At 36.5% G+C, this 22,610-nt stretch overlaps 1 protein-coding gene across 1 annotated transcript; it reads right to left on the reverse strand.

Moving 5' to 3' along the window:
- Positions 1 to 780: 780 nt before the first annotated feature.
- Positions 781 to 12,690, reverse strand: LOC145238292 (putative ATP-dependent RNA helicase DDX6). Its single transcript, XM_080101420.1, has 12 exons — positions 12,381 to 12,690; positions 11,780 to 11,843; positions 10,508 to 10,640; positions 5,204 to 5,305; positions 4,996 to 5,142; positions 4,837 to 4,931; positions 3,932 to 4,054; positions 3,746 to 3,874; positions 3,566 to 3,682; positions 3,321 to 3,486; positions 1,476 to 1,585; positions 781 to 1,415 (listed from the first exon to the last, which is right to left on the reverse strand). Exons 1-12 carry the CDS (start codon positions 12,533 to 12,535, stop codon positions 1,356 to 1,358), a joined length of 1,401 nt encoding a protein of 466 aa, XP_079957546.1. The 5' UTR covers positions 12,536 to 12,690; the 3' UTR covers positions 781 to 1,355.
- Between the last annotated feature and the right edge of the window lie 9,920 nt (positions 12,691 to 22,610).

Below are 22,610 nucleotides of genomic sequence, written 5' to 3' on the forward strand. Positions count from 1 at the left end.
CGCCTTAATCGAGAACAAGTGAATTCCTCCCTTGGGACTTATATCTGACAGTGTACACATATTATGGGTTGTAAAGGTAACTGGCAAAATTTTAAATACTAAACGAATTTCCTGCTTAAACAATTGTTACAATTTTTAAATATTTCTGCACCATAGGGCTTGTATTTCTGGCCTAAACTAAAACCGATTATTTCGGGGTTTGAAGGGTGAATCCGAAAAAAAGATACAAAATTCTTTAAAAAAATCTTACATTGTATCAAACAACAAAGTATGAAACTCCAAGATGCTGTACTTTAGTCAGTACAGCGGTTTTAAAAAATTTACGTTTTGGGGGCCTGTGGGTGAACCGCTGGGTCAATCTTCAGGAGGATTAAATTTGGATTATTAACTAACATCTCAGTAAATTTGAATACATTTAAAGCATTCTTTCTTTTCTTGACCAAACGCGTCTCACAAACCAGCGTTAGACAGAAAAAAATAATAATAATTAACACGGACAAGAACAATATGTGTCCCCTTCCATAAATAGTGGCCTTGTAATTACTTTTATCCACTGCACTTTTTTAACCACTGCATTTGTTTTATGAACGCTGGGTATTACTCCTAACTTAAACATTATCGATATCTTTAACGTCAGTAAGCCGTTAGTGTTAATATTTCCGGTACCCGAAAACGGTAAAAATACCAGTTTGTTTTTTAAACAAGTCTTTTTTATCTGGTAACGCCAATGCCCCACATTCATCATCGTCTTTCAGAAAAAAATCTGTCCAACACAACAAATTTTTAAACCAAATTTTATTTGCTTAATTTATCTGATGTGTTGCAAAACATTTGAAAAATTCTCATTGTTTTCAAGTAAAATTTTGATAATGTAACCCAAATTTAATCTGCCATGTCACAAAAAATGTAAGTAATGTGCCAGCACAACAGCAAGATTTCACAAAAACAGAAATGCGACCATGCTAATGTTTTACCACAAGGTTGATGAGAAAATACAAAGCAAACTTTGTTTCACTTGTGGATAAAAGTTAAACCCTTCTATAGTTTGTATTTTTTCGAGCAGTTATTAGACTACTCTGTAATGGCAGCAACAAAAAAATTCAATAGTATGGAACATTGCTTGAAAGTAGACTACTTGTTGCTGCTGTGTAGTTTTTAAAACTACACAAGATATAGTTCCACCATAGGTCTTGGCAGCTATTGTCCTGTACAAACAAAAAATGACGCCACTTGCCCATGACAACTGTACAATATTGCCCAACACAGTGTAGCAAATTCTACATGTAGTTTTGCAATTTGACCGAGTCTGACTTGAAAGTTTCTGTAATCAGTGACAGAATTTAAATGTTTTTAATTCATTCTCGTTTCTCTTCTTCTTGTGAGTGTTCAGCAACATACAGAGATTTATCAATTACCTAAAACCAAAACAATTATGAGTACCAGAGTATTTTCCAAGTCAGTAAAACAGTCCTTACTGGAGGAATAGGTTTGATTTCAGTCTTCAACTCTTCTTCAATTTGAGCCAGACTGAAACGATCTTCATATGTGATTAAGTTGATTGCCAACCCAAGATGACCATAACGACCTGCAACCACAAATTGAGTCCAGATAAAACTAGAAGGGTGGTTTGCACATATTGTCATTGTACATAAACTATGACATATACATGTTCCCTTTACTTATTTTATATTGGGTCCCACATTATTGAACAGTTTTCAGAACCTTTGTTTGTTTCTGCAGGCAAAAACTCATGGGTCCCCACAGATATAAATAATGCTATTCAAAAGATAACCACATAAAAGTTCGGTGTTGTAAATTTACACACAGAAATCAATACTCTAGAAAGGAGGCTCGGCACATATTGCCATTGCACATACACTATGACCTATTTTGAAACGTTAATATATTCCCTACACCTATTCTTTATTGGGTCCCATATCACCCACGGTCTATAACCTTAGTTGTTTCTGCAGGCAGAAACGCATGGGTCCACCACACATGCAAAACAATGCATTTCAAGTGATAACCATCAGTAAGTTTGGTGTTTTAAGAAAACACTGTGGTCAGTTCTTGGCTTAAATAATCATGCTATTAAAAGTACAAACTTTGCAAATGTGATTCAATTCAAGTTTGCCCTATTTAGTAGTCTATTTATCGCAAAGAAGGGATAAATAGTGGTAAAATACAGTGAAACACAACAATCAACAATAAAAAAGTTTTAAAAACATGCTAAAGCTATAAGGCAGTGGTTCTCAACCGGGGGTCCGCAGAACGTTTTTAGGGGGTCCACGACAACTTCCTAACGCTCAAGGGCCATTTAAAAATGTTTCAGCATTTTAAAATAGCATGAAACTTGTTTGAAAACATTCTTTATAGGCGACAAATCAAAAGCATTTGGACATTTTAACCCCTTGAGAACCACTGCTATAAGGTGAAAAAAAAACTGAGTGAAATCAAGATGCGTCCAATATTAATGGGGACCAATTATATTTTTAAAATATGAAGTACAAGCCATCCAATTTTTACTCAATTCAGGCATTTTTGAAATACAATCCATTTTAAAGGACAGATTGGGTAAATGGTAAAGCTATAGGAGAAGCATTCCTATTTTGATTACATGATAGTCACGCTAATCTTGTAACTATAGTTCTGCCATCATAAGCTAGATAGTAGCAGGTTAACTGAAAACTTTAAAGCTTACGATACAATTATTTTTTTTGTCAATTGGATAATGGCTAACAACTAGAAGCTGAGGCCACTTGCCTTAACCATCTTAAGCTGTAGAAAGTAAGTTTGAGGCTTGTACTTTAAGGCTTGGGCCTGCTTACAATTCTGGACAAACCCCCCTAATCAAAAATGAACAACATAACAACTACTGGTTGTTTGACATGTTAATTACAACAGGTGCAGCCAAGCAAATTTACAAGAGAAATTTCCCGAAGCGAGATAAATGACATCATAGAGTGTCATTAGGGTAATTCTCAAATTGAATGTTATAAAAAATAGGTGCATTGAAGTAAAAGTCAATCAAGATCTAAAAAACTTTGCAGTGCAGCAATCCACAATGTATGAAACTATGGTCATGTATGTTACAAGTAGGTAGGTTTCAAATTTTTATGTTATGGGTTCTGGTGGGAAACTGTTTGTCAACCGAGACCAACATTCATGGACTTCCATTAAGGCAGTAAAAAGTAAGCATACAAAAACAATATTTGTTGCCTTTAATGAAGGCAACCTAAAAAATCTAATAAACACATGTTCATCAGTGTGATTTCAAAGTTGGCTTGGTTTAAAATTTGATGCACTCTAAAATTATTTACCTGATCGTCCAATGCGATGGAGGTATGTTTCGGGCATCTTAGGGAAGTCAAAATTAATGACAACATTTACAGCTTGAATGTCAATTCCTCGAGTAAACAGGTCACTGCATACAAGGTTGCGGCACATACCTTGTCGAAAATCATGGAACACTCTGTTGCGATATTCCTAAAACAAATGATATGTTACCTAAACGTTTATTTCGAACAGTAACCTAAATTTACATATTCTTTAAATTTTAAGATACCTGCTTCATTTTAGCGTGGATGTAAAAACAGGAATATCCAAGCTCTGTAATTTTCTTTGCAAGCAGTTCAACTCTGTGAGTTGAGTTACAGAAGATGATTGATTGGTTGATTTGCAACTACACATTTGTTAAATTTCAATTAAACTCCCATCACAAAAATGTGCAAAAATATCACCAAACCTTGGAAAACAATGTGTTGAGGCAATGAACTTTCTTTTTTTCCTCAACATAGGCATAATACTGAGTTACGCCTTTCAGAGTTAGTTCATCCATCAGATTGATTTCATATGGCTTTTTCATGTGTCTGGCCTGAACAGTGAAGTTTAGGTAAAAAAAATTACATGCAAATTTTCAGTTTTGTTTCACCATGAAATCCTTCACTGTTACTGGAAAGGTGGCAGAGAAAAGAAGAATTTGTCTGCTAACAGGCAAAGACTGAACAAGACTGTCCATCATCTGTTTGAAGTCCTGGGAAAGAAGCTTGTCTGCCTGTTAAAAACAAATGTTTATTACCTTCCAAATGTTTATTACTAGTGATAGGATGAGTACCCGGTATTCGGTATCAAACGATTTCAGTGGCATCAATACTCATACTCCGTTTCAAAATATTTTGCCTCAGTTTTCGATAACAACGTTCGACACCAAAGGCCGGTTTACAAGATAAGAATACGGGCAACTTTTTGCCAATACATTATTAGCTTCAGACAGCACAAATCGGATAAACATTATGTAGATTACGTATATTTTTTCGCTATCATGGGGAAACTTTTCTACATGCTTCTGCATGTGTGTGTGCATATGCCCACCATGGCATATAAGTTAGCTAGTGATATACAACTAAGTACAACAATATATTTAAGTACTCAGTATCCTATCACTATATATTACCTTCCAAATGTCTATTACCTGATCTCACATTTAAAGCCACATCACACACATTAATAACATTTCGTCACAGGTTGTAGTACAAAAAACGAAGCTGTATGTTTTTGGCACACAAAAGAAAAGTAAAAACGGTGACTTTTCTGTAACTTTTATATTACATTTTGATCTGTAAGTAAGTAACTAACTTTAACCATGAGTGGCTACAAATTTTTTTTGTTGCATTTTGTTGTTGTTGACTCAATAGTCATATGTGAGCAAAAATGTATGAGTTTTTTTTACAAGGATCGCTACTAAGTTTTGGACGGTTGCTGACTGTTGGATAGTTTTGAATATTGTGTTCAAAAAAGTTTGATACACTGTACAACCATTTTGCACATATTGATTACCTCATCAAGTACAATCATATTGCAATGATCAACTTTAGCAATTCCTTTGTTGATTAGATCCAAAATTCTTCCAGGGGTAGCAACAATAACATGTACTGTAAAATGCATTGTAAAGTTTACAAAATCAGAACTACAATAATGTGTTTTTTTACAACTTACCACTTTGCTCAAGTCGCATTATGTCATCTCGAAGGTTTGTTCCACCAGTGGTGACCATCACATTAAGTGCTCCCATATGTCGACTCAATTCAATTGCAATTTGTGATGTTTGCAATGCTAATTCACGAGTTGGAACCAGTACCAGGGCTAAAAATTAGAACATTTACATTTATTAATGGAACAAGTTTTTGGTTAATTTTATCTATACCTTGTACATGGTCCTTGTTTAGATCACATCTTCCAATCATTGGAATAAGGTAAGCGCCAGATTTACCTGTTCCATTTTTTGCGCGGGCAAGAACATCCCGTCCTAAACAAGAAATCATTTTGTGTGATGCACAACAGCTATATAAATTCTGCATTTTGGTCAGGGGTCACCAAACTACAGCCCAGGGGCTGGGTCCAGCCCTCGTCGTCGTTTTATCCAGTCACAAAGGTAATTTTGGTGTAACAAAATGCATGGAACATTTTGTAATGTAATACATTTAAGAAAATAGATTTCATACATAGGTATAATCCAAAAGCGGTTTGTTGCATCATAGACGAGAGAAAAGTATAGTAATTGTACGCAAAAAATTGCCTTCTTTAGTTACTTATGAGGCAATTTTTTTGTTACTTGTGATAGAAAAAAGTCATTAGTTGGTAGATAAGACAATTATACATTCTTCATAAATTTACAATTAAACAGCAGCAGTAGCAGCATCATCTGAATAAAACCTAGAATAGTGGCTTTCCTATATATATTACCATTTTATATAGTGTGTACCCTATTTATTGATTTACTATACACACTATTTGATCTAATGTTTTAGCAAGAAAAAATGAGTGGAGCCACACACATGTGTTAATACTAATTGGACATAAAAATGGTTTTCAAATAAAAAGGTTGTGGAGTGTATCAACCATAGGCACCGAGGGGGCGTTGCACCTTGGGTTTGTAAAGCACCATGGATATTTTGATTTGTATGTAGCAATATCGTACGAAAATTGGGAACAATTTCGCTTTTAAACAAACGTGCTGCAAACAAACGGGAAATAATAGGACAAGTTAATCATGTGAAACTGAACGTGGAAATGTATCAGTTAGGGTTTAAGGATGAGTACATTCGCACAACAAATTTTTAGATTTGGGATTCAGTTCTATCAATGATCATGGTGCTGAAAAGCCGCAATGTGTGCTGTGTTATGCAGTGTTGTCGAATGAATCAAGCTCGCTTGAAGAGCTCGTTCAGCCTGCAGCCATTTTTACATGGCCAGAATCCTAATGCGCGACGACCTGGCCTTGAAATTGCAGTCTGTCTCATTATCGAACAGCACAGTTAAAAGTCGAATCACAGACCTTTTACTGAATATAAAGTATCAAGTGGTCTCCGGAATGAAAAAGAGCGGTGTATTGAAGATATTATGAAGGAAAAATTTCAGTTTCATCAATAACATTAAATAAATAAACCGTTTGTTTGTAATCAATCATTGTTTCATAGAACTGTGTACTACAAATGGTTGTCTGTGTCTATTTCTATTTCATGCATATCAGAAAAAAATTTTTTTTTGAGGTTTGGGTCATGAGGTGTTCATAAAACTCAAAGTTTGAGAACCGCTGTGTTAGGTGATCCAAGAGCAACAACTTGACGAAACATTTGCTAAACATTGCTAAACCAATAATAACGTTAAAGCAAAGTGTTTCAAATGAATATTATTTCAATTTTTTTTAAAGAATTTGATGAACATTGCATTCAATTGAAAGTTTATTGGGGTTTGAGTTTGTCCATATTCTTTTTGCATAATTATTGTCATATAATTACAAAAAAACAGTAAATATGAACGGGAAAAATAATTTCAATTTAATCCCATGCTTTGACCTTGATATTGTCATTCAAGGTGAGTTTTTAAACACAATTTTGAAAATGTGCGTGATAACTTAATAAAACGACATAGCATAGCTGCACAAAAACAGCTGATTTCTAATCACCGAAACGACTGTCTCGTAAAACGTCTGTCTGGATCCGCCTTAATTGTAAACCAGTGAATTACTCCCTTGAGAGTTGAGACTTCTATCAGACTGACAGTGTACACATATTATGGGCTGTAAAAGTAACTATTTGGCCGATTAAGGCAAAATTTTAACTAGAAGGGTGGCTTAACACATTTTACTATAGCATATACACTGCAACCTATTCTGCAAACTGTAATATATTCTCTATATTTATTTATATTGGGTCCCATATTAGCCAACATTTTTTATAATCTTGATTTGTTTCTGCAGGCAGAAACTCATGGGTCCCCAAAACCGCAAAGTTGTAAACAGACAACCATAAGAAACGTTGCTACAAAGTCAAACACAGTGATTGGTAGTGTTACTTAAAAAAAGAAGTTGTAAAGTACAAACTGTCCAAATCGCATGCAGTTGAGACATTGTTATAAGTTTGTGTGCCTAAATAGCATAAAACACTGACAATTTAAAATGGCATATTATACAAACTGTCAAAATGTATTGTTGATTAATTCACCCATTTTGGGGGGTTGGTAGGGTAAATATTAGGGCTGCAGGGTGAAACACAATATTCGACAGCTACAAATGCCAAATTCAAAAAACTATCAAAAATTCATCCAAATCGGACGTTTTATAAACAATAGGTGGCTTAAGCACTAAATATTGGGCTATATGGTGAAACACAATAATCGACACCCTAAAATGGAACAATGAACAAACTGTCCAAATTTCATCCAAATCGGAGATTGTTTAAAAAATCACCCATTTTTGGAGTCTAGTGGGGTAAATATTGGGGTTACAGGGTAAAACACAACAAACGATGCCCTAAAATGGCACAATGAACAAACTGTTCAAATTTCATCCAAATCAGACATTGTTTAAAAAATCACCCATTTTAGGGGGCTAGTGGGGTAAATATTGGGGCTACAGGGTAAAACACAACAAACGATGCCCTAAAATGGCACAATGAACAAACTGTCCATATTTCATCCAATTCGGACATTGTTTAAAAAATCACCCATTTTAGGGGGCTAGTGGGGTAAATATTGGGGCTACAGGGTAAAACACAACAAACGATGCCCTAAATCGGCACAATAAACAAACTGTCCAAATTTCATCCAATTCGGACATTGTTTAAAAAATCACCCATGTTAGGGGGCTAGTGGGGTAAATATTGGGGCTACAGGGTAAAACACAACAAACGATGCCCTAAAATGGCACAATGAACAAACTGTCCAAATTTCATCCAATTCGGACATTGTTTAAAAAATCACCCATTTTGGGGGGCTAGTGGGGTAAATATTGGGGCTATAGGGTAAAACACAACAAACGATGCCCTAAATCGGCACAATAAACAAACTGTCCAAATTTCATCCAATTCGGACATTGTTTAAAAAATCACCCATGTTAGGGGGCTAGTGGGGTAAATATTGGGGCTACAGGGTAAAACACAACAAACGATGCCCTAAAAAGGCACAATGAACAAACTGTCCAAATTTCATCCAATTCGGACATTGTTCAAAATTTACCCATTTTAGGGGGCTAGTGGGGTAAACACTGGGGCTATCGAGTCAAACAAAACAAATGGCACATCTACATAACCATATCTACCATCTGTGAAAATTTCATCCAAATCCATCAAACATTTCTTGGCAAAGTGGGGTGGACAAACTTCAGGGAAGAAAAAAAAAAAAAAGAAATCGAGTAAAATCAAGATGTGTCCCCTTCAGGGAAGGGGACCCATAAATACTAACAAATAACCTACTGCAAACAATTCTTTAACATTTCAGCACATTAGGGCTTGTATTTCTGGCCTGAAACTAAAACTTATTATTTTGGGGTTTAAGGGGTAAAAATGGGTGAATCCAATCAAAAACTAGAAGGGTGGCTTAGCACATTTTGTTGTTGCATTTACACTATAACCTATTTTAAAACATTAATATATTTCCTATGCTTATTTTGTATTGGGTCCCATATTAGCTATCGTCTTTTATAACCTTAGTCGTTTCTGCAGGCAAAAACTCATGGGTCCCCACACATGCAAAGTTATAAATAATGCAATTCAAGAGATAACCATGAGAAAGTCGGGTGTTGTAAGGTAAAACACAGTGATCGGCACTGGGCTTAAATAATAATACTATGTAGAGTACAAACTATAAATTAGATTCACCCCAGATATTGTTTGAAGTACATCCTATTTAACGTTTTAAAAAACTGACCCATTTTAGGGGGCTAGTGGGGTAACTAATTGGGTTCGACACACAATCTAAAAAATATATAAAAACCACAATGACTCAATCAATAGTACTGCAAAATTTTAGCCCAAACCGCCAATGTTTAAAATTTCGACCACTAGAGGTGTTTTAAGCAACAACCGTTAATGTTTTTTACGTCATAGGGCTGTTAACAAGCCCCTAACTGCCATGGCGCAAAAACGTCTACCAAGCAACCCACCAACGAGCAACATACAAGTGGTTGCCCTTGTAACACTATTGAGCAACAGAAATCTTTCGTTTGTGGTGCCCAGTAACATACAAATACGTTTTACACTTTAGGGGTAAATGTTAGGACTACAGGGTTGCACACAACAATCGATACCTATAAATAGCATACTATACAAGAAATCCAAATTTCAGCCAATTATGACACTGTTTAAAAACTCACCCATTTTAGGGGTCTAGCGGGGTAAATACTGGGGTTATCAAGAAAAACAAAGTGGGGTGCACATCTACATAACTATATCTACCATCTGTGTAAATTTCATCCAAATCCATCAAACATTTGATGGAAAAACGAGTCGGACAAACTTTGGGAAGAAAAAAAAGAAAACAAACAAACAATTTGAGTAAAATCAATATGTGTCTTTGATGGATTTGGATGAAATTTACACAGATGGTAGATATAGAAATAAGGGGACCCATAATTAACAAAATTCTTTAGAATACCTTATACTGCACCAACCAACAAAGCATGAAACGCCGTTTTAAAAAATTTACGCTTTGAGGGCCTGTGGGTAAAGCGCTGGGTCATTTGGGGTCAAACTTCAGAAGGATCAAATTTGTAACAATAGCTAACATCTTTGTAAATTTGAATACATTTGATGCACTCTTTCATGACCAAACGCATTTAACAAACCAGCGTTACACAGAAATGAATATTTTTGGGTTTAAAGGGTGAAAATGGGTAAATCGGTGGGGAGGCAGAATTTTATAACTCTGTAAAGAAATATTTCCAGCCCGGACGTCACCTAATGTCGCAAGTTACACCCTTTGCCGTGTGTTTCTGTACTGATATATATATATACATCAGCAGCTGATGCCAACCCAACAATAATACACTTTTTTTCTTTCCCTGCAACAACTATTACAAAGCATGCTTTATTTTTATGCAACAAGGCGCACATGTGTCTAAATAAGCCATTATCATAATAGTTTACTACGTTTCTTGGTCGTTTGGTACGTTTACTATCCGACCCGCTGTGAAAAAAGTTTGGTGAACCCAGTTCTAGATTATACAACCTACCTGAAAGCGCTATCGGTATACTTTCTTCCTGAATTGGGGAAGGTTTCTCCCAACCTTTTTCAAAAATACCCATCAACAGTTCACGCTTCAGACAAAAATCTTCAAATTCTACACCTTTCGTAGCTGTAACATCCTACATGTGCACAAGTTTTTTAGTTTATTTTTGAAATTCACAAGAAAAGAACAAGCTAAAACAAATAACTAGAAAGGTATTTTTTACCATTATTCACCTGAATGTTATTAGATGTGCCACATAATAAACATGAAGGCACAAAATGGAGACATAAAATTATCTTTCTTGCCACTAGATAGAGTGAGACTGCGTTAAAGCTTGCAGTTTATGAGCTTCATGCCACACGATTCTACCACACAGCTCTTTTGCTAATATTGCAAATGAACAAACGTTTGTGTGCAGTTAAGACCACCTGAACACATCAGAAAAAAGGACCCTGTGCACCTGTTTTTGGCCTGGGCATGCTGGGCATTCCCTTGTATAGCGCCTACCCCATCATTCCATTTCTTTCTCAAGAAATGATATGTTTATATTTAGTAAGCTTAAAAACAACCATACTACATTTTGTTTGGTGCTTGTACACACCATTTGCCATACTTACATCAAAGTGCATTTGCTCAGAGGACTTTTAAAAGTTGTGTTTTACTCAGGCGGAATACCGTGTCAGACCAGTAAGTTCACATGATATAATCATTCTTTATTCGTGGTATATGCAACGTTTTAAATGATGATAAAAAACCCATCTTTAGAATCAGGAATTGCAAATGTTCCATCATTGTACGCCATTGTTTTCACACAAAGCAACAAAGCACAGTTGCTTCACTCTGCTACACAGTAAATCTGTTTTTTTATTTATTACACTATTGGTTTTTGATGCAGTTAATGGCATTAAAGTGCATTTACTTTTTAGTCATGTTTCGATAGTGCGGCCCTCGACTTACTTCAAGGTTTGTTTTTGGCCTTAAAATTGTTTGAGTTTGACACCCACGTACTATATACATGATATTTACCAATTTACTATACACAGCATTTGACTTACTTAAAGGTATAAATAACAAATCGATTTCACTTAACTTTGTTACGCAAAATGAATACTCTTGATGACCGATCAGACTAAAATTGTAAATAATAAACAGGGAACACCCGATGGATAATTTAAAATTTTGCTTTAATCAGCTGATTTGGGTCAAAAGTCTGTTTTAAAAGAGTTCAAAAAAATCAGGGAAAAGGGGTTCATAATAAAGGGGACAAACACTTACTGTTGTTTTTACTCGCTTGTCCACTGGGGGCCTGTTGAGATTTGCTTTCCAATCTTCCCCTTCCCTGAAAACAAACAACAAACAACCACTAAGTTGGTGTCACTAACTTATACATAATATACTGAAAGTTTTAGGAAATTTTATAGTTTGGACAACACCTTGTACCAACCTACAATTTTTTTTAGGTTATTTACTTCAATATAGATATTTATGGTGTGCAAATAAAATACACCCAGACTTACACAATAAACTAATTAAATAAATGCTATGGCTGGGTACAAATTATGCACAAATGCTTAATACATTAAAACTGGTCAATTAAATTGATTTGAGTAATTGCTATAACAACTTGCTGTTGCAAGCAAAAAGGAGCAGTGTATTAGAAAAATAGGTGATGCGATATTTAAAGGCAAACTGTTTGTAACTTTGTACTGAAAGCCCCTTATCAAGCAAAAACTTTTTTTTTCGAATAAATATACTTTTTCATAGATTTTTCAGGGATTATACAAATTGTTTGCTCCAAACAACAATAACTTAAAATAGTATGACAGAATATAATTTATTACAATAAATACATGTTAATTTGAAACTTGGAGCTTACCCAACTTGACCAACAGAATTTGCATTTCCCTTCACACTCGAATTGCTCATTACAGAACTTGATTTCAGTGATGCTTGTGAGTTATTTAACTGCTTGTATGTATGCTGTGGTGGAACTGGTTGATTTTGTATGGATGATGTAACAACATTTGCCATAGGACAGTTACTCTGGTTAACAACTTTGAAGCAGCAGGCAAGAAGTCAAACAAGAACTCAACTTTCATATAATACACACACTATATAAGTAGCTTGTGTCTCATTGAAATATCAGGATTTATAATTTGCTTGAGGTAGAAGAAACAAATATAGAACGTTACAGTTTTGGGAGGCTAACTCCAATGCAAGTCAAAAATAGAACGCGATTTATGCCATCTGAACATTGGTCACATAAACCTTTTTGTGGACTTGTTTTCGTTGTCATTGATGAATGAAAAGTACAATCTCAACCATTAAAATAGTACGGCTTTTTCTCAAATTATTCTGACTTTAAGCAAAAACCGATTAAGTTTGATACGACCAACTACTTTTCTCAGACTTTACATACGTGTCTGAGCTCTCCATGCTCATATCCCCGGCCAGTCAACCGGCAACTTTCAAACAAAACAATGCAACTTACAAGTAAATTTTTGCAATGTTTTTAACATCACATTTATACGTGGGTTAAACACAAAAACACATATTCTTTATTTAAACGCCGCGGATAAGCACCAAAACATAAAAATATTTGTGGGACAAAATTGCGTCAACATGGAAATTATTGTTAAAAAGTATTTTCGCGTGCACTGAAATGGTAAACAACCCAATGACATTTTGTACTTTTCGTTGAATTTACTTTAAGTTACAGTTGTGTGAAGTCTAAATGTGAAGACTGAAGACGATTGTTGAGTTAAGTTACGTTTTGCTCGACATATAGGGACACATTTTGTATCAAAACGATTGGTGCATCATAACTGAACCCGCTACAGCTACACCTGAAGCGTTTAATTTAACAGGAACTCAACACAGAATATATTCTTTCGCGATATAGCGTGCAAGAGGCAATCGAGTGACTGTTACGTCACAAATATAGCAAGTGGCCGAATGTGTAGCAATTTTTATGGAAATTTAAAGCATAATGTGAAATGGGGAGATATTGGAAAAAAGATTGCCGATAATGTAGAAGTCATTTCAAGGAAATATTTGTACATAAATATTTTATTGTTTGTTTCTTTTTGTGATGCTTTGTTGTAGACTTTAATAAAATTGTGACAGGGGCCACATTAAAAAGGCAAGCGGGCCGCAGGTTCCCCACCCCTGGGCTATAGGCAGTGTTGCCATCGACACGGATCCAAAAATAAGGACAACCGAAAAATTAAGTTTGCATTCAAACCTAAACAAACGTTTTCGAATAAATCTTTGCATTTATACGAGGCATGACATATCACATGGCCTTTTTTTGGCCAGAAACAATTTGTTTCAGCAACTCCTTGTTGGTAGAAAATGTTTAGTGCAACTCACGATAGCTCAGGTCTAGGTTTACTTTTACTTGTAGCAGGTTTTTCACTTGTAATTGTTGAAAATAAGACAAAATAAGGACGTAAGTCAAAAACAAGGACATTTCTTAGAAATAAAGGACAATAAATTTTTCTAAGACACTAACCTTCAAAATAAGGACAAATCTTAGAAATAAGGACGGTGTGGCAACCCTGGCTATAGGGTCAGTCTTTGGAGCTCTAGAAGATAATTAACTACCTACTTGCCCCATCTTGAAATTTCAATGTACCTCAAATTTCACATATTTTGTGGAAACCTTAAATAAAAAAAGTATATATCAAACTCGACGAATGAAGTAGGGAAAGTCATTAAATGTCTAAATCAGGGGTCGGCAACCTTTTTTTTACTGCGGACCGTTTTTGAAACTAAAATTTTATCGCGGACCCGCCTTGAAAATGCAACAAATATTTAGCAATGAAAACGTTTAATTTAGATTATCATTCCCGGGATAGGCTACATGGGCAAAATGTTTTAAAAGCATTTAACGCGAAAACCTTTGTCCCGGTAACGAACTCCTCGCGGACCAGCACCAAGCGGTTACTGATCACTGGTCTAAACAAAGGAGTTTAACGACCGATCTTATACATATCTGATGTTGTTTTCATGATCTATTTTTTTCATCAGCCGTTTTTCAGTGTTTTGAACTGACACAATGGTACACGCGAAAGCGTGTTTTTTACGTAGAGTGATTCAGGTTTTAAGCAACGCAATTCTAGTGTAAGCTAGATCTAGCCTACATGTAATTTAGGCATATGTGTAATAATTACATGATGTGTCGTAGTCCATCCATGTAGGCTACGTATGTGTCAAAAACGTAGCCTATATAGCCTGAAGTAACACTACGAAATCACATTTTCCGGGGTAATAGGTTCTCCAACTTGCAGCCCTTGGGCCTGATGCAGCCCACCACGCCCCTTTTAAGATTTGTCGAAACCACACAAATCTACAACTGTATAGCATATAAGCGCCGAACAAAAGAAAATATTGAACAAGCGTTTTGTCCACCAGGTTGCATAGGCTATATTTAACAAATTTGTCATTCAGCTGGTGATGCTAAACAAAATACTGGTTGTGGGCGGAACGTTAGAAAAAAATACAAGTTCTTGCAAACAACTAGTAGGGGAGATCGGGGATGGTTCGGACGTTTTTTTGAAAATTGCTAATACTCTTTTTATATGCGTCACATGAATTTAAATGTTAGTTTGTTGAAAAGGGTAATCCTTCGCCGAAAAAGGGTAGGAGTGTCGCTTGCCAAAGCAAACTAGAAATGCATGTAAAAGGTCAAATTCCTAAGGCTCTCAAGTGTCCCCGGTACCCCGGTACCGGGGCAACATCGGACATGGCCGGGGTCACCTCGGGCAGTATACGTTTTGTTTTTTTTATTCGACACATTTGGTAAAAACGACAAACGAAATAATACCGAATCATCTAATATAAAAGTCGACTAGGCCGATACTTAAGCGGCTAAGCGCATATTAAAACAGGAAAGGTTGATGGGAAATCTTAGGGCGCACCCATTTGCTATTTGGATCCCCCGACTGATACGGGATTTGGCAGAACCATGGCAACCCGGTTACTTTCCACGGCGTGGATGTCTTCTACTAGCGGCTCAATGAATCAATTCACTGCTTTGGGGTTCTTTCTGTAAAATTTTATGTCGAGATCTTAAATGATCGACCTCTTTTTCTTTCTTTTTCTGACCTTTTCATTCCTGGTTGAGCTTTGGGATATTATCTGACACATTCTGGCGAGACATGGACTGCACACGGGATGTTGGATGACCCGGGCACAGTGTTTCCATCGCTACTCTCTTCGTCTGGTTTATAACGTGAAGTAGACGATTCTGTATGTGGAAGGGAAGTTTAACCACTCTCTGCCGCTTCAGCTCAACTTTCCGGATCAGGACGATCGGAAACAAACGAGCTGAAGAAATCGTCATGCGTAAAAATATTCTGGTCGAAAGGACAAATGCCGGTGGACAGAAATCCAGACTTAATATTTACTGTGGTCGCGGCTCTGTATCACGATTGTAATCAGATTCTCGGAAGATCATATATGGAAATGACTTGACCTAGGTGGGCAATCATTCAATCATCAATACCTTGGCTGACAAAGGTTTTAAACGGACCAAAAACGTTTTATCAAGTGGTTGCAGCTTGTTAGAGGTGTGTGGAGGCAGCGTCAGGAGTAGCCTACAATCCCATTATCTTTGACGTATTTAACGCCTTCGACACTTAAGTGTGATTCATGATTATTCATCATGAGCAACACCTTCTTTTCCAGTCAGCATCTTGTGCACTGGACGAAATCAGCTTTTTTTATTTGGTCGCTTGAAGCATACTCTCCTGTCGTCTTTCTTTTAAACGTTCTTACCTTTGTGAGCATACAATATAATACACTTACTTCAACCGGGGATACGTCGGACAACATGTCCGACGTATTCCCAGACACTTGGCGACATAAAAACAAAACAAAAACCTGGCCGCCTGTTTACTTCCTGCTCAAAATCAACGTTTGCTTATTGAAGTGTTGCTTCTAAACTACGACTTCCACCACAAAAGAATTACTTTCGGCTACCAGCAACCAAATTATACCCTTACAACCAAAAATTTAAAAATTGGATATTTCTGTTAAACTCACTTTTTTTATTTTTACTACTCGGTTGAACTACGCATGCTCCCAAACAGTATGCTGCTTTGTAATGGAAGCATGACGATTTGTTAAAAATGATATCACAATGCTCTACTGTGACGTCATGTACCTGGTCCGAACTATCCCCGCGTCCGAAGTATCCCCGGTCTCCCCTATTTTGTTTAGCATCACACCGGTTGAATGACAAATTTGTTAAAAAAGGACACGGTTATGCCGGGAATGTCAGACACACCCCTAAAAAAACATCTGGCATGCCGATAATCGGACCAATATAAGTTAGTCATCCGTCATGTTATGCCTAATTATTCTGAACATAAACTGTGTTGAATTTGACCATCAAAATCTGTCAAGAGATAAACGAGTAAATCGGTCACAACTTGCAATAAGCGCTAAACAGACAATGTCCCACGTTTTGATACCGCCAAATAAATTATAACTTTATGTTGGCCTATTTCAGCGGTTTTCAAACTGGGGTCCGCGGTCCCTTAGGCCAGTGTTTCCCAACCTATGGGTCGCGACCCAAAGTTGGGTCGCCTGTAAATTCTGTTGGGTCGCCAGTTTTTGTGACAATTAGAGCATCTACGTTTCGTAGCGTTATTTTGTTATTTCCCAAGGATATTAATTGTTTCCCAATAACAATTTCATGACTATTTGGCGTGATAGTGAATTATTCTGTTTGTGACGTCATAATGGTTGTGTGAGATCACTATTAAGCGTTGTGTGGCTCATAATGCTTTGAACCAGCTCTAAAGTTGGCGGAAAAACGAATCATTTTTGTTTGATGTTTTTATTTTTCAAACTAGCGTAGTAATTTTCGAAAAACTTTCCTGATTTGCAAACAAAAATACATCCCAAATAGTAAGAATGCATATCCATGGGTCGCGAGAAGCCACAAAACAAAATTTTGGTAAGTATTTGGGTCGCGACAAAAAAAGGTTGGGAACCACTGCCTTAGGCAACAGGGGTTCGCCAAGCAATTTTAGAGATGCAAAATATATTTCTACAATCGTATGTAATTTGAGATTATGAGCAAAAATTTGACAGATAAATGAGTATTCTATGACAAAAGTGATCACATTTCCAAGTAACAAAGAAGACGATTGTTTGCGCACACGTCTTGTTTTCGTCTTGTTTGTGAAGTAATAAATTATCCTTGAGTCAATCCCAAGAGAGGTATAATCTGACGAAACTAAACACAATTCATCGTGCATGTTGACGAGGGAAAAGTTTTGGAACTAATAACTAAACTGTTAGTAGATAAAACCAGGTTTTGTTTAGCAAAGGCATATTCAGTTTCATAAATATATATTTAGCTTGGACCGCGAGTACTCAAAAAAATTGCACGTTATGACAAAAAAAGTTTAGGGACCGTTATGACAATAAAATTTTAAAAAAATTTGTAGGGCAGGCTGTTCAGATACCACTCACAAACGTGCGTATCCCAATCTGATTTAGAATATTTGAAAGTGCGAAATGTAAAATTCGGTGTGCGTACATTTGTTGCAATGAAGTAACCTAAACGCAATACGTACCGTACCAAGAATTGCTAACATCCTACCAAATTTAACAACAACAGTCGAACTACTGCACAAACAGGGAAAGCATCTACATCACTTTATTACGTTACCAAATTAGCCTAATTCTCCATGTAACATCGGCACAGAACGATTAACAGGCATCAATTAAAATTTGGTTTTCCAAAGGGAAATTTGAGACTAAAAAGTTTTGCAACTTAACTTGGAGATACACTCACAACTTTTTGGCTTTGGCCCTGTATACCCGTAAAGACTACAACTACAACCTCTTTCACCGCTAAGAGCAATAATTTTTATAACTTACAATTGTATTGTGACGTAACCATACAGCTTATATTAAAACTGGTAAACTAAACAACAAACTGAAACGAACACGTCAATGTGATAGTTGTGCGTCAATAAAATAGACTGTGTATGGGTGGCTAACCAAAATCTGGGACATTTTCGATAACCGGGCGGGACACCGGGACAAAACCTTAAATCCGAGACTGTCCCGGCTAAACCGGGACGTATGACAAGCCTAGGTAACACTTACGTCTATAGCAGGGGTGGGCAAACTACGGCCCGCGGGCCGCATGCGACCCGACAAAGAAGTTCATGCGGTCCGCCAAGTGCTAGTAAATTTAAAAGAGAAAACCGAACAACGCTAAATAATATTATGAGCATAGGCGTGGACTCGTAGAGTATTAAAAATACCAGAGTGCGACTTACCGATACCTATGCCATGTACATTATATGTAGGGCTGTTATCAAACAAATAATTATTTGATTATTTGAAATTTTTAATTGTTTGAAAAATTATCAAATAATTTTTTACACAATTTTAAATAATCAAATAATTTTTTCCTCCTTCACTTATTTCGTAATGGGTCCCAAATTAGCCACTGTATTTTATATCCTTAGTTGTTTCCCCCACACATGCAAAGTTGCGTTTCATGAAATAACTAAAATGCGTTTCATGAAATAACTACAATAAATGTTGGTGCTATGAGTTTAAACAGGTCCAAACAAGTCTGCAGAAATAATCATGCTGTATGAGGCACAAACTACACAAGTTGCAATTCGGCAATTGTTTACAAAATTTACCTATTTTGGGGGTTAGTGGGGCTACATCAGTGGTTCTCAACCTTTTTTCTTTCGTGGCCAACCTTCATTGCACAAAAATTCTGTGGCCCAGTGTGGCGAATTTTAATCACGTTCTGTTTATAACGCATCTTTTGATTATTTTACCTTCACACACGTATTTTCACTTATTCTTTCACGTTACTTTGTTATATTTGTTCGGATTATTACACACCTTCATGCACATAACATTCTTTACAGTTTATTATCCTGTGTTTCACTATTGTTTAGTCTGTATAATCGTTGTTATGTTTCGCCACTCATTTATTCACTTAATTGTTTTGTTTAATCGTTGTTATGTTTCGCCACTCATTTCTTCACCTAATTGTTTTGTTTATTCGTTGTCATGTTTCGTCACTCATTTCTTCACTTAATTGTTTTGCGCATTATTCTCACCACACAGTATCTTCACTAAATGTTTCTCGTTACACATGATGCTTTTTCTGTGTTTTATACGTTCGCCTCATATGTGCCGTATGCGTGTTCACACTTGTTGGTTCTGCGATACCCGGATGTGCCTCTTGGAATCACGTGATTTGTTAATCAACGTGATTGGTGTGGTAAAACGTGTTTGAGAAGAAATCATGGTCAGTCTTCCTTTGGGCGCCGTGCGAGTAACACCGTGTTGTTTTGTGTCGTGTATTGGCTGGCGTTGACTTGTAGTGGAACTTGTCGAATTCGGAGTCGTTTTATGCGAATGCTTTTTATTGTTTTATTTAAACAAGGCGCCCATTAGTGAAACCAGTTTGTGGTCTCTCTTTGGCTTAGTGGTGAGCCGTTATTGCAGGGTTCGGGCAGTTTCCGAATTAGGGAGGCAGTTTTGGTTTAAGGTGTACAGAATTAGACATAAACAGATCGATTGGGATTAACATCGCCACTTGAAAGGTCTTTTAGCCGTATTCCCAAAGCTGCCGAAATAATTCCGTAACACCAGTAATTTTTTATGAAAGAAAGAAAACAACTATAAAATAAGTTCAAACCAAAAAAAACTGCAGAACATATTTTAAACACTTTTCCTTCTTTAATCAAGCACTTTCAGTTATGACCGAGTAATTGGACAATGGATATGCTGCTATTATCTGGCTTTATTGTAATCACAAAGTAGTTTATTACATCATAAACAACGGGGTTGCAGAAACTCAAAGTAACTTTATACCGTAAATAGATTAATTCAAATTAATTTACATTCCTTCTCAATTCCCCCCCCAAGCCATTATTCTTGTTAAATTGAGTGTAGTGACACAAATAAAAGTAAATTCTTAAAAAAGCTTTCCTATTGATTGGTCTGTGGCCTAATCAAAATGCATGACAATTGACACCTAAAAATGACTTATTGCACAAACTGTCAAAATTTTAACCAACTCGGCCAATGTTTAGAAATTACACCAGTTTTAGGGGTTAATGGGGTAAAGGTGGCGCTTACAAAGTAAAACATAATAAACATATCAATGGATGATGTATTCTACAATCTGTCTACGGGGGTATAGTGGGGTAAATATTGGGGCTAGAGGGTGAAACACATAATCAGCACACATAATTGGCAAAATGAACAAACTGTCTCGATATAGTCAAATTCGGGCATTTTTTGAAAAACTGACCCATCTTAGGGGTCAGTGGCGTAAATATTGGGGCTACAGGGTGAAACAGAACAATCAACATCTGTAAATGGCAAAATGAACGAACTGTCCCAATTTCATCCAAGTCGGGCATTGTTTCAAAATTTCACCCATTTTAGGGGGCTAGTGGGGTAAATATTGGAGCTACAGGATGAAACACAACTATAGACAGCTTATTATGGCAAAATGAACAAACTGTGCAAATTTCGTCCAATTCCGACATTGTATTAAAAGTTGACTAATTTTAGGGGGCTAGCGAGGTAAATATTGGGGCTACAGGGCGAAACACAACTATCAGCAGCTAATTATGGCAAAATGAACACACTTACAAGATTCATCCAATTCCGACATTGTTTAAAAAAATCACCCATTTTAGGGGGCTATATAGTGGGGTAAATACAGGGGCTAGAGGGTGAAACACAATAATCAACACGTATAAATGGCAAAATGAACAAACTGTCTTAATTTAATCAAATTCGGGTATTGTTTGAAAAACTGACCCATCTTAGAGGTCAGTGGGATAAATATTGGATCTACAGGGTAAAACACAACTATAGCCTAGACCTAGACAGCTTATTATGGCAAAATAAACAAACTGTCCAAATTTCGTCCAATTCCGACATTGTTTTAAAAATTTACCCATTTTAGGGGGCTAGCGGGGTAAATATTGGGGCTACAGGGCGAAACACAACCATCAACAGCTAATTATGGCAAAATGAACACACAGTCTAAATTTCGTCCAATTCCGATATTGTTTAAAAAATTCACCCATTTTAGGGGGCTAGTGGGGTAAATATTGGGGCTACAGGGTGAAACACAACTATCCACAGCTTACTATGAAAAAATGAACAAACTGTCCAACTTTCATCCAATTCTGACATTGTTTCAAATCTACCCACTTTAGGGGATTAACGGGGTAAATACTTGGGCAATCGAGTCAAGCAAAACAAATGGCACATCTACATAACCATATTTACCATTACCATCTGTGAAAATTTCATCCAAATCCACCAAAGATTTCAGGGCAAAAGTGCATGGACAAACTTCACCGGAAAAAAACACAAAAAAACGAAACAGAGTGAAATCAAGATGCGTGTTCTTCAGGGAAGGGGACCCATAAAAAACATACCTAATGTGTAGTGATGGGACTAGTACCCGGTACTCGGTATCTATGGTATCGAATGATTTCAGTGGTGTTGATACTCGTAGGCCTACTCGGTATCGCCTCATTTTTCGATACCAACGTTCGATGCCAAAGGCCGGTTACACTATAAGAATACAGGCAACTTTTTGCCAATATATGCTTCGGACAGCACAAATCGGGAAAAAGTTCTACCAGGTTATGTAGGCTATGTTTTTTTCGCTAACGTGTGGATATCACATTTTTCTACATGCTTCTGCATGTTTGTGTGTATGTGTGTCTGCGTATGTACCCATGGCGGATAAATTAGCTAATGATATCCAACTAAGTACCACAGTATATTTAAGTACTCGGTAACCGGTATCGAAGGTATATACACGTGGTACTCGTACTCGGTATCGGTACTTGCTTCAAAATCTGGTATCGTTCCATCACTACTAATGTGGCCTCAAAATAATTTCTGACCAGGCCGCAAAGCTAAAGTGGGAAGTTGACCAAAACTACAAACATAAAGGCATAATTAAATTCTTACTAATGTGTAGCCTTAGGGCTAATTTTGGCATTGCTTAAGTGCTGTAATAATGTTGATGTTCGGACACAACGTTAAAATTTAAGTCTGGTGTTTCAAACGA

This window comes from Phallusia mammillata, chromosome 7 (assembly GCF_965637545.1).
Source record: "Phallusia mammillata chromosome 7, kaPhaMamm4.hap1.1, whole genome shotgun sequence".
Taxonomy (NCBI): domain Eukaryota; kingdom Metazoa; phylum Chordata; class Ascidiacea; order Phlebobranchia; family Ascidiidae; genus Phallusia; species Phallusia mammillata.

Excerpts from the sequence above, each read along its gene's own strand:
- LOC145238292 (XM_080101420.1), bottom strand. The coding sequence starts at position 12,535 with ATGGCAAATGTTGTTACATCATCCATACAAAATCAACCAGTTCCACCA. Across the intron at positions 3,487-3,565 it reads TCCACGCTAAAATGAAGCAG|GAATATCGCAACAGAGTGTT; the intron begins GTATCTTAAAAT and ends CATTTGTTTTAG. Across the intron at positions 1,416-1,475 it reads AAATCAAACCTATTCCTCCA|GTAATTGATAAATCTCTGTA; the intron begins GTAAGGACTGTT and ends TTTTGGTTTTAG.